This window comes from Quercus robur, chromosome 4 (assembly GCF_932294415.1).
Source record: "Quercus robur chromosome 4, dhQueRobu3.1, whole genome shotgun sequence".
Lineage (NCBI taxonomy): Eukaryota > Viridiplantae > Streptophyta > Magnoliopsida > Fagales > Fagaceae > Quercus > Quercus robur.
In genome coordinates, this window is record NC_065537.1 from 15252571 (window position 1) to 15268273 (window position 15703).

Below are 15703 nucleotides of genomic sequence, written 5' to 3' on the forward strand. Positions count from 1 at the left end.
ATGAGCAATCGTAAATTTACCACTAAGTTTATACTAATAAATGATTATCTAAACATATGATTAGTGGTGGAGTTAGAAATTAATAACACTTATATTATACATCAATCATAACATATGACCTCAGTGGTTGTAAAACGATATATAAAAAAAAAAAAAAAAAAATCCTATTAATGACTCAAAATTTGAAGAATATCAAGGTTAAAATTTTATTTTCTATGTCTAACAATGTGTTTAAAATTATGGATCTATTTCCAATAAAGAGAATTGGTCAAGGAAAAGACTTACTTAATGGACAGTGGAGAAGGTGCAAATGGTGGGCCATATGCACCATCTGGTGGGAGGTCCATCCTTGGGCACAAAAAAGGGAATCTGACCCATGCCCAATACTGAACCAGCAATAAGGTCCCACCAATCTAACTGGCACCTCTGTCGGTTGCCCTGCATAACTCTCTGTACAACCATGCAAGGCAAGTGCTCTCCCAACTGTACTGAGGTGGATTGCGAAGGTCCCTCAACATCTGCAACCACATCGTATGCACCCTATCACCAAACTTGTCGGCGAAAATTGTGTTTGCCAGGAGTGCTAGAATATAATACCGTTCATATTGATGCACAACCACCTTTGCTACACCATTGGGCAACCCTTCGTCAATTTTTTCTAGTAGCTTCTTAATTTGGATCCTTTGTCCTTTAAGCAGAGTACCATTAGTAGCAATTCCAAGCATACTTTGACATTCAGCAGCCCATGTCAAGTCAGTTGTTCCAACAATTGCCTCACCATCGATTGGAATCCCCAAAAGAACTTCCACATCTTGTAATGTGATCGTTGTCTCACCATGTGGCAGGTGGAAGGTGTGGGTTTCAGGCCGCCATCGCTCAACGAAGGCCGTTATCAAGTTATGATCAATCTCTCTACATGGGGTCCTATACAGCCCCTCTAATCCAACTCTCTTGACAATGTCGACGATACGATCATCCACCACTATCCGGCGTCGTTTTTGAAACTCGTCATTACGACTGCGGCATTTCAGTGGCCCCGGATCCTGCACATGATAGAACTATGGTGATGAGATGCAATATGTCATAACCTTTGTATATATGATTGTAGTTATTGATCCCAAAAAACCAAAATAAAGCGGTTATCAAGGGAAATTAAAATATCATCTCGAAAAAGGAAAAAAAAAAAAAAAAAAAAAACCAACAACGGGAGAAAAATAAAAGGATGCAATGCACTTGATACATTTGTCTAGTAATGAAAGGCTTCCCATGCGAACAGCCTATTGCTGCCTCTGAACCAGGAAAAGTTAGATGGAAAATAAACAACCTAAATAGGGGAAAGTAAAAGAAACTAGATGCAAAGGCTAGCATTCTCAATAATAACAAGAAAAATTACTGCAACAACCACAACCTGAACAACTTCTTGCCAAGCAACAATAAAATTATCACAGGTCCCATTGCTTGAAACAAAAATAACTCTTATGAACCTAGGATTGCTTTGTTCATGTATGCATAGAAATCGAGTTCATGTACACAACATTGAAACATACTCTTAGTTAGTAGTGAAAAGAGTTCTAAATTATTTAATGCTGCGACTTCCACAAGAAACAAGTGAGTACTCTCTATTTAAGAAAAATAAGAGAAAAATTCTTATCTCTTAGTTTAGACTATTATCTTTAATATAATTGTAGCCCTAAAAGAATTATATGAATGGATTTAACCATAATCATTATAACCTTTAAATGAGTAGGCAATTTATGTTATGTTAGCTGTGTGAAATTGTGTCTGAATTGTGTTCTTGCAATAGTAATAATAAGGCATTTTCAGTGATAGCAGGTTGTGTTAGACTGTGGAGCAGTTCAAGCAGATGCTTTGATAGTTGATCCTATTGCCTCCTTGGAAAAGGTATTACAGAGTTAGTTAGCAATTGCTAAACTTTTCTCTTAAAATTACTGTTGATTTCATGTTAATGGAACATCAGTGATCATTCCCATGTCCATACTTGGCATTGGTATTGTTTCCTTTTATATTAAATTTTTTATCACTTGATTTGCTGGCTATGTTACCATAACTTTTCTTTTGTTGGTTGACCTTTTTTATTGGCTCATTTAATGTGATCAAGTATTCCCAAATGTCAGTACTACCCCAGGCATCAGTTTTAGCAACCGAAGTTCAGTGGCTGAACTCTATCAAGGCTGACTTACTGTTTCTTTTTTGGATTTTTATTTATGAGGTTGGATTTTCTGAAAAGTGAGATAAGGAATCAAAATGAGATCATATCTTTTTTTTTTTTGGGTTGTGTCTATACAAATATTTTCTTGATCTTTCCATCATTATGAATGGCCTTCAGTCATGCTAACATTTTTATAAAGTAGATTTCAGATGTTGTCCCTATTGCATGCCGAGCAGTTGCAGATGCTGGAATTTGTTCTGTTTGCGTCACCAACTTCAGGGAACTTGCTTGCACTGTTGTTCGTATGACTGAAACTTCTAATCTGAAGCTGTAAATTCTTCTATTTATATGATCTTTGCTACAAAAACAAAATTCAAGACTTACATAGAAGATGCTTGTAATCTTCAAATGCAGCTTTGAAATCTGACCCAATGTTTTAGAATTTAAATACTGGTGTTGTATTGTGGCATGTTGGTATTAGTTAAATATTGGTGATACATCTAGGCAATATTTCACCAAAAATTACGTTATAATAGTGTATTTGGTAATTGCATTGAAATTTTATAACAATTTCAACATTGTTCTTATGCGATAATATCTGTATTTCCCAGTATTATGGCCAAGATTTTTTTGTTCAAAAATTTTCCCCTAATATTTTGAAGTACAAAATTATCCTTTATCAAATAATGTTACATATTTTGTGTAATCAGGTTTTTGTGGACCCTAGAGATTTCTCATTTGTTTTGAGAATTAGATATAAGGTGTTAATTATATGATAATGTTCCTACTTTCTTGGGAGGAAACTGATTGAACATACATGTTTAAACCATAAAACAATAATGGACTTGTCAAGAAAAGTGATATGAAAGTTGTAGCTTTGGATGCATACTTTCTCAAATGAAGGACATTTTACAAAACCCTGATATTATTTATCAAAGACTATAGGTTAATGTTGTTTGACCAAGGCTCTGTTTATAGATTCTTACATTTGGAGCTCTTCTTCTCTCTTAATTTTTGTTAAATATTAATATTAGCAACGTGATGTGATATATCATGTTGTGTATGCTAGAGTAGATGCGGAAGAGGAAGCATAGAAGAGGAACACTAAGAACACGAGGGTTACGTGGTTCAGCCTTACGGCCTACATCCACGGAGGAATCCCTTAAGGGCTACATCTTTATTGTATGAGAGTGTAGTACAATAATCTCCTGTGTTACAATGAACCCTAACATGAGTATATATAGGCGACTAAACCCTAGACTACTAGTACAAGCAGGACTGGGCTTGGGCCTATTACATTGGGCTAATATATGTTTAATATATATCTCTAACAATTTTGATTTATTAAGTCTATAGAATTCTTGCAGTATGTCTTAAACCCCAATTTCCACCTTTTTTTACTCCTTTTGAAACCTGGGCAGTTGGGATTTTATCTATGCGGAATATGTGACGATGGCTGGATCTCACTATCGATCAGTCCTTCAGCAGGTAACCTTCAATATTTTTTGCATCTGAAAGTAATATGCATCTGAGTTGTTCAAAGCACAAGTAATTTCCATTTAAGTGGTATTAAGAACAATATATTATAGACAAGGGATTTTTCTAGATGAATCAGAAGATCTTTGGATTGCAGATATTTTGTTATCTTGCTTCCCACCTTCGTGTTTTTCATTAAATTATATATTTCCTTTAACAATGCAACAAATTTTTTTTTGAAGTTGGTTGAAGGGGAAACTAGACACCCATTTTAGCATGCTAACTAATAAAACAAAAGGCACCAAGCATTCAGTTTGTAACTGAAGTAAGAGTTCTCAATCGAGTTCACCAACTTTATGTCTATCTTTACTATGCCTATGTCTTTTTGTACATATAAAATAAAACACAAAGACTTCCTTTTGGGTAGCTTCTTAGATGATTTTAAGTGGCACTTGTTTATTGGGAGGTCATATAGTTCCCTAGCCAATCAAAGGGAGTGGGAGTTTGGCACTTGACTATCTATGACTAGTGTCTAGGGAATGTGATTGTCATGGTTCGTCAAGGGAAGAAATATTAATTTTGAAGTGAGAATATATTACTTGGCCAGTCTTTGGGATATGTTCTACGCTAATAACCGTTCCTAGTGTTAGACTGGTGATAGAGTTTTACCCAAGGCTGAAATTTGCCTGTGTAGAATTGTTGAGTGTTTCTCCTTTTCTGCTTTCCTGATAACATTGGATAGCTGCCAAGGATGTGATACTTACCATTGATAATCTTGTTACGAGAGGTCAATCCCTTGTTAATTGGTATTGCATGTGTTGGTGTGATGGGGAATCTATGGACCATCTCTTACTTCACTATAAGTTGGCTTATGCTTTGTGGTGTGAAGTTTTTCATGTGCTTAGAGTCCTTTGGGTAATGCTAAAGACAGTTAATTCTCTTGTTTTTTTGGTTGTTTGGGAGAATTGGTTTGGTAAGCATCAATTAACTATCTGGAATATGATACTAGGTTGTCTATTCTGGTTAGTTTGGCAGGAACAAAATGACTGTATCTTTGAAGATAATGAGAGATACTTAAATCTTTTAAAACAACTTCTTTTTGGTACTTTATTTCAGTGAGCTCGTATTTGGGGTCTAAAGTCCGCAGCTCAAAGCCTATAGCCGCAGCTCAAAGCCTATAAACGTGGCCTAAAGTCCACAGCTCAAAGCCTATAGCCGCGTTTTTTGAAACCGCAGCTATAGGTTGTGTGAAGCAGCTGAATAACAGTCTATAGCTGCATTCAAAACGCAGCTTAAGCTTAACCTATAGCCGCGTTACAAGAATGCTTTTAACTACTGGATAGGTGGAGTACAAGTACAGCTTGTGATGGCAAACAACCGAAATGAGGCCACAATTAACTTAATTTGGAAGATACTAAAGAGTCTTTTTTTTCCCTACTTTGGTAAGAATCTATTTATATCTGCTACACTAGTAGTGAAGATAACCCATTCAATAAGCCAAGAATAGAAAGCATACTTAAAAATTTCAACAACTATGGGTATTTTTGTGTGTGTGGAGAATTTCACATATTTAGAAGAGTTCTAATGATTTGACCAACAGCTTGGGTATTTGCCACTAATGTTCCATGCTAGCTAGGTTGCTATGGGTACATCTAGAGATGGAGGCGGAAGCAAGGGAAAGGAGGGAGTCAAATATATATAAGTGGCTAAATATTTTTTTTTTTTTATAAGTAACTTAAAAGTATATAGAAAAAACACAGCCCCCTTTCTTAAAGTAATCAATTGAAACATCAACTACAAAATTTGCTTAAATGCAGCTAAACAAGAATGAAAAATTACCTTGCTTAAAAGGCCACACAAATGTTATACGCACATGATATTGCTAAGCTTTAACTCGGTAGTTCTCTCAAAGTCAATCTTCGACGGCCAATGGGAGGCTATTCAAGTTCTTTGCAAGCGTAGCATCCAGCTTCTCTCCAATTAACGTAATCTATGCCTGTCATCATATAAATATTTACTCCAATCACTACCAAAGAAAAAAAAATAATAATAATAAATAAAATCCTGTTCACAAAATTGATTCCAGTAGTGCACAATGTATTTCAATTACTACCTTCTGCAATTTGTTAGCTGTTGTGCTTTTTGTATTTTCTTCATGTCCAAAGTGTTCATCATCATGAACATGATGTTCATTTTTTCAAAAAAATTTGTATTACCTATTATTAAAAAAAAAAAAAAAAAAAAAAAAAAAAAAAACATTGTTCCTAGTATTGGATTGGTGGTACAGTTCACGTGGGTCCCAAAATCTGCCAATGTAAAATTGAAAAGTTTATTTACTATTATTTTTGTCAATTAGCATGCCCTCTTTTAGTTTATTGTTCTGGTAGGTCAAGTTTTTTTGTAGTTGATTAGAGTGCCTACACTTTTTTAATTTCATTTATATGTTTGATTTGACAAGAGTTACTATGGGGTCAATAGATAATATCCATCCTAATTATATGTTGTCTCCTAATATGCTCTCTATTACCTCCATTCACCTTAGTGGGAGTAATTATGCTCAATGGCTCAAACTGTTGAGATTAGAAGAAAAAAATTTCACTTTCTTATTGATGATATTCCCTTCTATGGATCCTAAATGTGATGATTAGGGAGTAGAAGATGCATAGATTAGGAGTTCTTCTGGAACTATACGGAGTCTAAGTTAAATTGTGGTATGGTTTTTCTTGGCCAACTACCAAACTTGAGTGGGAACAGGCTTACAATAATCTTAGACATATTTATGATCTCCATCAAAATTATTTCTCCCTTGGTCTAAATATTTTCCCTTTAGAAGATTATTATGCAAAATTTAATTGTATATATGAAGAACTAAACTTTACCTGCCCATCTCCTCTAATGTTTGCACAATGCAAAAACAGAGAGACCTATATGAATGTTGCCCTATTTCTCTTGACTTGCCTTCCAACTTTGATATGGTGAAATCACAAATTTTGGGTAGCAAAGACCTCTATTCTTTGAGTGAATTTTTTTGTAGACTTAGATAAGCTTCCTTATTTGATTTTGGTACCATTACATCACATTAAGTCTACTTTTGTCACCCATGTGATTGTATTGTAATATGCATTTTCATATATGATTAAGTATAGTAAAACTAAGTTCTTTGGAATTTTATTTATTATTATTATTATTATTATTTTTACACCTAACACTTAATTTCTCCAATAATTCAATAACAGCACATTTCCAAACATATTGCAAATTGAAGGGGTAGTAATCAGACTATGTCAACTTAAGTAAAAAGGACTCATGTAATCCTTAATTTGACTCATGCATTTGTATTAACATTGACATTGAGGCAATTATATGGGAATTTTATTTATCATTGTCTTTATGTTCATTCTCTGAAACTAGTTGATTTCCCTAGTGGGTAACTTTTTCTACTGTATTCTATATTGTGTTTTTCTCGCTAATTTGATTCACCAAATGTGGCTGTGTGCTAATTATTTGAGTATAAATGTACACACATAGGTTGAAGTTATACCTAATATAACTTTTGGTTAATGTTTACCACCTACTCTTTTTTATCAGCTCCACATTTTGTCAAACCCATTGTAGGATTATGTCTTCCCTAAACCCATAATACTTGTCAATATATGACGATTGGAGATTAAGAACCATCTCATCTATATTAAGATAATTACACCACCTACTGTTATTTATTTATTTATTTTTATAATAAATTGAATACACGAATTTACAGGTTGGATAGTCATTAGATCTAATTGGTGTAAAATGTGGCATGCATGATAAGCATGGATAAAACATGTGATCTCATGGTGGATTGACAAAGCATCAATCTCATGTAGGGTCATTAAGTGGTGTAACTTGAACCTAACTCATATATAGGTCAATGTGTGTATGCATGCCCTCAATCTTATACTTGCACTTTTTTCTTCTCTTAATTCAATATTGCAGATGAAATAACTGATATTGCTATGCCAAACCTAAATGGTCTTATGCAGATTGCTGAAGATTATTCCCATAGAAAGTTTGTAATCCGTCTACCTGGGTACAACCCAAGTATGTTTGTTGAAGCACATTTGTGGTTGTTTTCTTTAAAGTTAATATTTAAGTAATTTTTTTTTCTTTACTCTTGTTTGCTAATCTGATTATAGGGATTATGATCTTCAGGTTGTATTTCTGTCTTTGTGTTTGTCTGTGGCTCTATACATATCTGCCTTTGCTCTTTTGGCAATGAATAAGTTGTAGGGTATTTATTCTAGTTGGTATTTGAATATTCCTTTTCATTTTTTAGTGCTTGCATTTTGTGGTGTTATTGATGTACCCCTTGTCGTGAGGAGATTACACAAATCTAGAGAAGAGGTGTGATTTAGAACTCTCAAAAATTCAATGTTTATGAATTAATGTATTATACTTGCTATCAAACATTTCCTTGCAATGCAGGTGAGGAAAGATCTTGGAGTTCCGGATGATGTGGAGTTAGTAATTTTTAATTTTGGTGGGCAGGTGAGGTATAATTTAGGCTGTCATGATATATTGGTATATTTCTTTCAATTTTTCTTGCTTACATTCCAAAAATTTTGAATCCCTCAACATCTTACAATGACCAAGATTGGAGAAAGTACCTTGAATTTAAATGGTTTGGAGAATTTCCAAGTTACTTTCTTCCAAGTTTTCAAAATTGATTCTCTGGGTAGAAATTCTGGTGTTTATTTGGTAATTGGTTATAAGATTTTTCTTGTTTTCCTTTTCTTGATATTTGTTTTTCTTTAGCCTTTTGAAAAATAATATATGTATTAGAATGAATCCCTTCTCCAAATTCTTAGAAGAGAATAACTTATTTTGTTGGTAAACAAATATCATAAAGTAATGAAACATAGAAGATTAATTACATCCTAATTCTTGGATTCAATAGCTTGTTTGAATATGAGGACTGCCCAAATGGGGAGAGAGAACAATTGTTCTCAAAATGCTAATACCTTACAATGTTCTAAAGTTGGTCATCATATCATCACAGACAAGTGCAACTTGCATGAAATTTTATTAGACATAGAGATAACAGTTTCTTGAGAAAGAATGTTGCAAGCTGTTCTCTATTCTTCTCTTTTAAGTCTGTTAAATTTCCGATTTTCCCAAAAGTTTAAGCTATTAAGAAATGGTGAGTTTAATCACTTAACCATAAATCTAACACTCCCCCTCACTTGTGGGCCTAAACTTCCCCTTATTAAGTGGGGGCCGAACAAGTGGGAATTTAACATTTTTAAATGGGAGATAGAGTGAAGACAGAGATTGAACTCAGGAACTCCTGCTTTGATACCATGTTAAATTTTCGATTGTCCCAAAAGTTTAAGCTATTAAGAAATTGTGAGTTTAATCACTTAACCATAAATCTAACAAAGTCATTGTTGCCATTGTGCTATGAGTGGCCAATTGACCAAATTGGTGCCCTTCTTCTAGCTTGGTAAGCATTAGCTCATTGGAAATTCCCAAGCATTTTGAGTTGGTGGCTAGATATGAGGGACTCAATGGGCTGGTGCGTGTCCTAACCTATTTGGGGTAGTGTTACCTCCTTGGCTTCTCATTATGCTTTTAGTGGCCAACAAGATAAGTTGGGATCTTTTCCTTTTGGGGTTGGGAGTGGGTGTTTGGGGGTGGGGGGGGGGGGGGGGGGGGTGTGGGGTGTGTGGTGTTGTTGTTGTGGGGGATTGGTTAAATGGGACCTTAAGTTTAAGACTCTAAGGTTAGTTTTAGGGTGAATGGCATGAAAATTTATTACACTTTTGGAATGGGCCCCTTGCAAAAAGCCAATTTCGTACCCTCCCTCATTGCCAACTGTCATTTAATTCTTCATATATCGAAAGAGCAATCTAGACTTTCCAGACTGTCGTAGAATGAAAAGCATGATAAGATTAGATCTTGTTCACCACTTTATAATTTCCATAAACAGCATTGTCTCTACATCAAGGTGAGCTTCTATAGCTCTCTCTCTCTCTCTTTAATCTAATTGCTATTTGAACCTCCTTATTCGACCACCAAGCCTTTTTAGTCAATTGCCTACATCTTTTAGATTCACCAAGTACATCTTTAGCCACTCTTTTGATACAATCATTCCACATCTTATCAACATCTTTGTCCAAATTCCACTAGCCTTTCTTGATCATTTTATCTTTAAAAAAATTTTCCTCTGTAAATAATTGTAAAAAATTAATTAGTAATATTATGGACGTGTATTTTTATTATATTACATAAACATACAATTGTCACACCCACTTCATCCTCCCTACTCAATCGATTACTATTGCATTTCACTTCCTTGATGTGATGGTGCCTTCATGTATTTGCCAATCTGTGAAAAATGCTAATTAGTTTGAGCAACTTCATCCAACCTAAAAGAAAAGGGAGACATTGAGAAGCAATTTCCCATATCAATTCACAGATCATTAATCTCTTTTTTTTTTTTTTTTTTCTTCTGTAATCTACTTTTACTAGCTTGAATGTTCTATTACAAACTTTATGTTGAACTTTATTTTTATACTAGATGCTTAGGATGCTATCTGTTAAGAGACCCTCTTTTTGATGTAACTTGCTTATTTTAAAAACCAATGTTTTTGTCCTTAGGTATTGTGATATGTTTATTTTGCTTTAGGCATTAAGACAAATTCTGACTGTTATGTGCTGTTGTCCATCACTCCAGCCAGCTGGTTGGAAGTTGAAGGAAGAGTACTTACCTGCTGGTTGGTTGTGCCTGGTAAGTTTTGTTGGGCATATACATCGATCATAGTTATTTCTTCTTTTCATTTTGATAATATTTTCCTATTGCATTCTGATTTAGGTTTGTGGGGCTTCAGACAATCAGGAGCTTCCCCCTAATTTCATAAAGCTTGCAAAAGATGTTTATACGCCTGACCTAATAGCAGCTTCAGATTGCATGCTCGGTATAATAACTTTTAATTTGTTTAGAGCTGTTGCTTGGTCAAATGATTGAGATTTTGTCTACAGTTGTTAGTACTGAACTTACTTTTGGTACCTGTGCCTTTTTTTTTTTTTTTTTTTTTCCTACTCCAGGAAAGATTGGATATGGCACAGTCAGTGAAGCCATGGCATACAAGTTGCCATTTATCTTCATACGCCGAGATTATTTTAATGAAGAACCATATTTGAGAGAAATGCTTGAGGTACAATTGGATGCTTATCAAATTTGCTATTCATGTTCTTTTCACGTTACATCTAGTAATCAGTTGGGAAGTTACCTCTATATGTTTTGTGTAAACAGTATTACCAAGGTGGTGTGGAGATGGCCAGAAGAGATATGCTCAGTGGATGTTGGATACCCTACCTTGAACGTGCTGTTAACTTGAAACCATGCTATGAGGGAGGTACCAATGGTGGTGAGGTATTCAAGTTTTTTTAATCCAATTTTGTACCTTTTACGATTTATGGCTTTTATCAAGAATAGTTGGCATCAAAAGTTTTCACCTTGATGATCTCACACTAAAACTTTTGAGGATTTAAGTTTGTGCAATCAAGAAATTTATTTTTTCCCTTTTTTCTTCTAAGTATAGCAACTCATGCACCCAAGCGGGATCAAACCCATTACCTTACGTTATCACCAAGGGTGGAATCCAGGCCACAACCCATTGGCATACGATCAGAAACTGATTTAGGAAGATTTTTTTTTTTTTGTTTTTTTTTGTTTTGGGATATATAATAAGGTTTATTAAGAGAAATAGAATGCACCAAGTACACATGACGTATGCTAGATATACATCACAACTAGCTAAAATTACAATGATCCATAATTTTTAATAAGTTGAAGAAAGAAAAGATTCTTGTGCTTTCATCCATTCAAACAAGGTTATGAGGAACCAATTTCAGGTTTGGAATAGTCAGTTCATATTCCTCAAAATTTCTAGCAGTTCTTTCCCGCCAAAGTCTCTAGGTGATTTGTTATCTGAATGGCATATGAAATATGCTTTTCCCAATTAAATTAGACAAGAAATCTATCTATTTTGGAAATACATGAAGATGCGTAATTTTGAAAAGTTAAATAGTTACAAACATTGAGTTTAGAAACTGAATGATTTAGGATCTTTAAGAATTCAGCACTGCAATAGATTTCTTGTCGAGTTCTTAAAGGGTTTCTGAATAAGGATTGATGTTTGAGGGTGGGTTTTAGATTAGAAAAGATTATATCTTGATGGCTGTTTGGGGCTGAAACAGGGAATAGAAGAAGAAATAAGATAAATAAAATACTAGTCAATCATACCTAGGCTTTCCTAAGCAATCACACTTAGAGTAGGAGAAGGCAATCACTCCCATAAATCTTAAAATAAGCTGCTGGAATTTTACCATAATCAATCTCACTATGAGTATTATTGACTAAAATAAAGCCTTTATATAGGCTATTGTTAATCCTTTCCTAGAAGGACTAGGACTCCAAAAAACCTATTCCTAGAAGAGTGGTGATAGTTATACACTATGTACGGGACACACAATGCCATGCCATCTGAAATCCTATTTTCAGTTAAAATTGTGAAATTGTGTTTTTAAAACTTTATTTCACCATTCACAATTATAACTGAAATTGTGTTTTCAAAACATGATTTCAAAGGTGTGTGTGCTACAGTGAGTGTTATATAACAAAGAATTAACCTTCCTATAATGTCTAGGATTAATAATAATAAACAAAAAGGATTTAATAACTCCTAAACCAAATAGGAAAAGGAGTCAAAAAATAAAATAAGACTCATGGGCTTTAATTTCTTCCTTGTACTTGTACTTGTACTCTTACTAGAAAATAGAAAAAAAATTAACAATTTTGTGTCATAGTTAACTGGTATTTGGTGATTGATTTCAGGTGTTAAGGTTCCCATTGCAGTACTAGGAGCTGAGATTGACAACATTGCTCCACCCGAACTCTTAAAACAATATGATGAGGCCTTAACTTCTCAATCTAAGGTAGGAAGATCAAATCCTTGTCTAGTTTTATTTTTAATTTTTTTATATCCATTTTTATATGCTTCTTTAAAGTGCTTAGCTGTTACATTATTTTATTATATATCTCAACCTTTTCTGGTTATGATTTTTTCTTCTTCTTAGATAATAAGTAATAACATTCTGGTAATAATGCTGGTTCATCATTCTTCTATTAAGGGTTGCCTGGCTGCATTTAATTTTTTACGTATTGGAATATTTGGAACATAACTATGATCCTTTTAGCCTAAATTTCATATTTTTAGCATTAGTTTCATCTCAGAGTATTTTTCTTGGTTTTCTAGATGAAAGAGTGAATGGTAGCAGAGTGTACACCCACACTAATAGTCAACCAATCTAACTTAACCCAACTAATGGGCATGACCATGCATTCAAAGCTAGTAATACCATTGACAAACTTAGAATTTCAGAAATGGGAAGAAAAAAAAAATCAACATAATGTAAAAGGATAAGAAGAGAATATTCAGCAGGAACAAGTATCAGAATTTTTGGCTACTCATTCTGGCTACTTGCGCGAGTAGCGAGCAAGCTGCGAGTTTTGGCTACTCGTTTTGGCAACTTGCAAGTCGCGAGTCCAAGCCGCAAGTTTACACAGAATGTCTTGGCGACTCACTCGCGACTCGCCAGTCGTGAAAAGCCCAGAATCAACTTTTTAAAAAGCTTTTTTGTGGAAAATCTGTTTTAAACCTCTCCCGTCCTCTTTTAAACCCCTTTTTCAATATTTTTACATCAAAACCCAATCAATTTGAATGGTTTTTCATTCCATTAACATCTCTAAGGTAATTATAAACTCTTTTCATTAATTTTTGATCCTTAGATTATGTTTTGGAGAGTTTTGTGCTCTTGGTTGGGATTTTCATCATAGGGTTTGGGAAAACTTAATTTTTGTCAAATTATTTTTTTTCATGGGATTGGTTTCTTTTGTTGATTTGCATTTGATGTTGGCCCCTTGTGGCATAAAGAACTTGTATTAATGGTGGATTTCATGATGTTCATGCATTGTTTTACTTTGTTGTTCATAGTGTGTACGTTAGGTGTTTGATAAAATGCCTTTTAGGAATTTTTTCACTTGTTTGGACTCCGATGAGTACCAAACATTGGGGTTTCTCATGTTTCCTCACTAGGATCATGTTCGGTTCATTGGTTGTGTATTTAACACACCTTGCCCCACATGTGCATTTTCCATGCATTGTTCATGCATTGCACATAGCCACCTCTTGCACACACCTTTGCTACCCTTGTTATGCATTGGTCTATATCTTGTTTCTTCATCCTAGCATATCATGTTTACCTTATGCTTTGTATCATTTTACTTTGTCTTAGGTTTGAGCTTCATTTTCTCATTCATCTTGCACCCCTCATGCATCATTATCATTGTTCATACCTTCCTCTCTTGCCTTCTTTTCTCCTTGACCTTTTGTCTATTCCTGACAAAAAGGGGGAGAGTATACCGGAGTATTTTTGTCATTTCTATATGACTCTTGTGCACATCCTTAGAGGGAGAAATTCTATTTCTCATGCACATTTGTAGGAGGAGAGATATTCCATAGAAGAGATGCATATACCAAAGGGGAGAAGACATTGACTTAATAAGAAAATTTTGTTTTGTTTGTTTCTCTTTATGTTTGTTTTCTTGTATTGTATCGTGTTTGTGTATTGGACATGCATACTTCCTTATACTATTGTGCTTCATTGAATGCATGTTCGGATGATCAATTGCTTTGCTATGTGATCATTGTAGTCATTTCTATATGACTGTTTTGGTGTATGATCAAGTTGCTCATATATTTCACATCATGTTTACTTGATCGCAATTTACTTGTTACATTATACTTGTCCTTTTATTACTTGCTTTACCTTGAGGGTCTAATGTGTTTTGTGTAAGTGTTTCAGGTTACAGGTATATATGTTCCAAGTTCATCACAGCTCCTATGACTTATCAAAGGGGGAGTATTGATGTTAAAGAGCAGGAGCTGCCTATGTTTAATGTTTGTACCCATGTTGCTTTTGTAAGCTTTTAGGGGTGGCTACCTACTGGAGCTTCGACCAACCACCACTGGTCAATTCCGCTTTGGGGCCACCCCTTACTCTACCATTATTATAGGGGTATGGGGTTCGAGACAAAGAAAGATCAAGGCAGCATATCAGTTTTTCCTTTATACTTTACTTGGATATGTTTTTATGCTATTAGCTATTCTGTTGATTCTTCTCCAAACAGGAACCACCGATTTACAAATTTTATTAACCACAGAATTTAGTGAGCGGCGCCAAATCTGTTTGTTTCCTTGTGTTTTGTAGGCTTTTATGGTTTGTACCATGCTTATGCAGCCTTTATGCTTTGTTGCCTAGTACTTCTAGCTAAATGTTATGCACTTCCTTTAAGTACTCTCACTCTTGTGCCCTAGTAGGATCTTATTCCTAGATACATATACTTTCCGTATTGTGCATTGGTTGAGTGTTGGACATGCAAGTAATTTGCATTGAGCTTGTTAGCTTGTATGTCCGGATGTTCATTCCAAGTGTGAATGAGCATTGTGGTCACTATTTGCTTGTATGGTCAAGCCATGGTTTATTACTTAATTCCATTTTGCTTGATCGCGTTGTGCTTGCTTCATATGCATTACAAGTTTTTCCTACATACAATGATCATATTGTGTTGTTGTGTTTTAGGAGAATCTTGTTCATATGATTCAAGAGTTTCACAGATTCTAGAGTTAGGTGTGAGTGAGTTTTGTTCAACTGTTCCCAACTCATATGTTAAGTCTAGAGTTTGTTTTAAGGTTTTGTCATGGAATAGCCAAAAAGGGAGATTGTAAGGTTGAATTTTATCAACCATCTTGTTGGCTTTATTCCATACCAAATTTGCTTATATTTTAGCAATTAGTAAACCTGTATTTAGGTGGGAATCATGTAAGAGTAGTGTGTGAGAGAGTGTGAAGAAATGCTTAAAATTGTGCAAAGTAGCAGGGACTCACGATTGGATCTCGCGGGTGGCTCGCGGCTTGCAAGCCGCCAGAAGTTTCACACGTGCCAAGCATGTTA

At 34.7% G+C, this 15703-nt stretch overlaps 2 protein-coding genes across 2 annotated transcripts; one reads left to right on the top strand and one right to left on the bottom strand.

The window, feature by feature from the left end:
- Positions 1-413: 413 nt before the first annotated feature.
- Positions 414-1242, bottom strand: LOC126721443 (serine/threonine-protein phosphatase 7 long form homolog). Its single transcript, XM_050424475.1, has 2 exons — positions 1234-1242; positions 414-1043 (listed from the first exon to the last, which is right to left on the bottom strand). Exons 1-2 carry the CDS (start codon positions 1240-1242, stop codon positions 414-416), a joined length of 639 nt encoding a protein of 212 aa, XP_050280432.1.
- Positions 1243-1252: 10 nt separating this feature from the next.
- On the top strand, positions 1253-12651 carry LOC126721444 (L-arabinokinase-like). The gene is made up of 12 exons (XM_050424476.1): positions 1253-1303; positions 1834-1902; positions 2373-2472; positions 7622-7715; positions 7822-7837; positions 7916-8029; positions 8111-8173; positions 10362-10415; positions 10500-10602; positions 10733-10842; positions 10941-11060; positions 12525-12651. Exons 1-12 carry the CDS (start codon positions 1253-1255, stop codon positions 12549-12551), a joined length of 921 nt encoding a protein of 306 aa, XP_050280433.1. The 3' UTR covers positions 12552-12651.
- The last annotated feature ends 3052 nt before the right edge of the window (positions 12652-15703 follow it).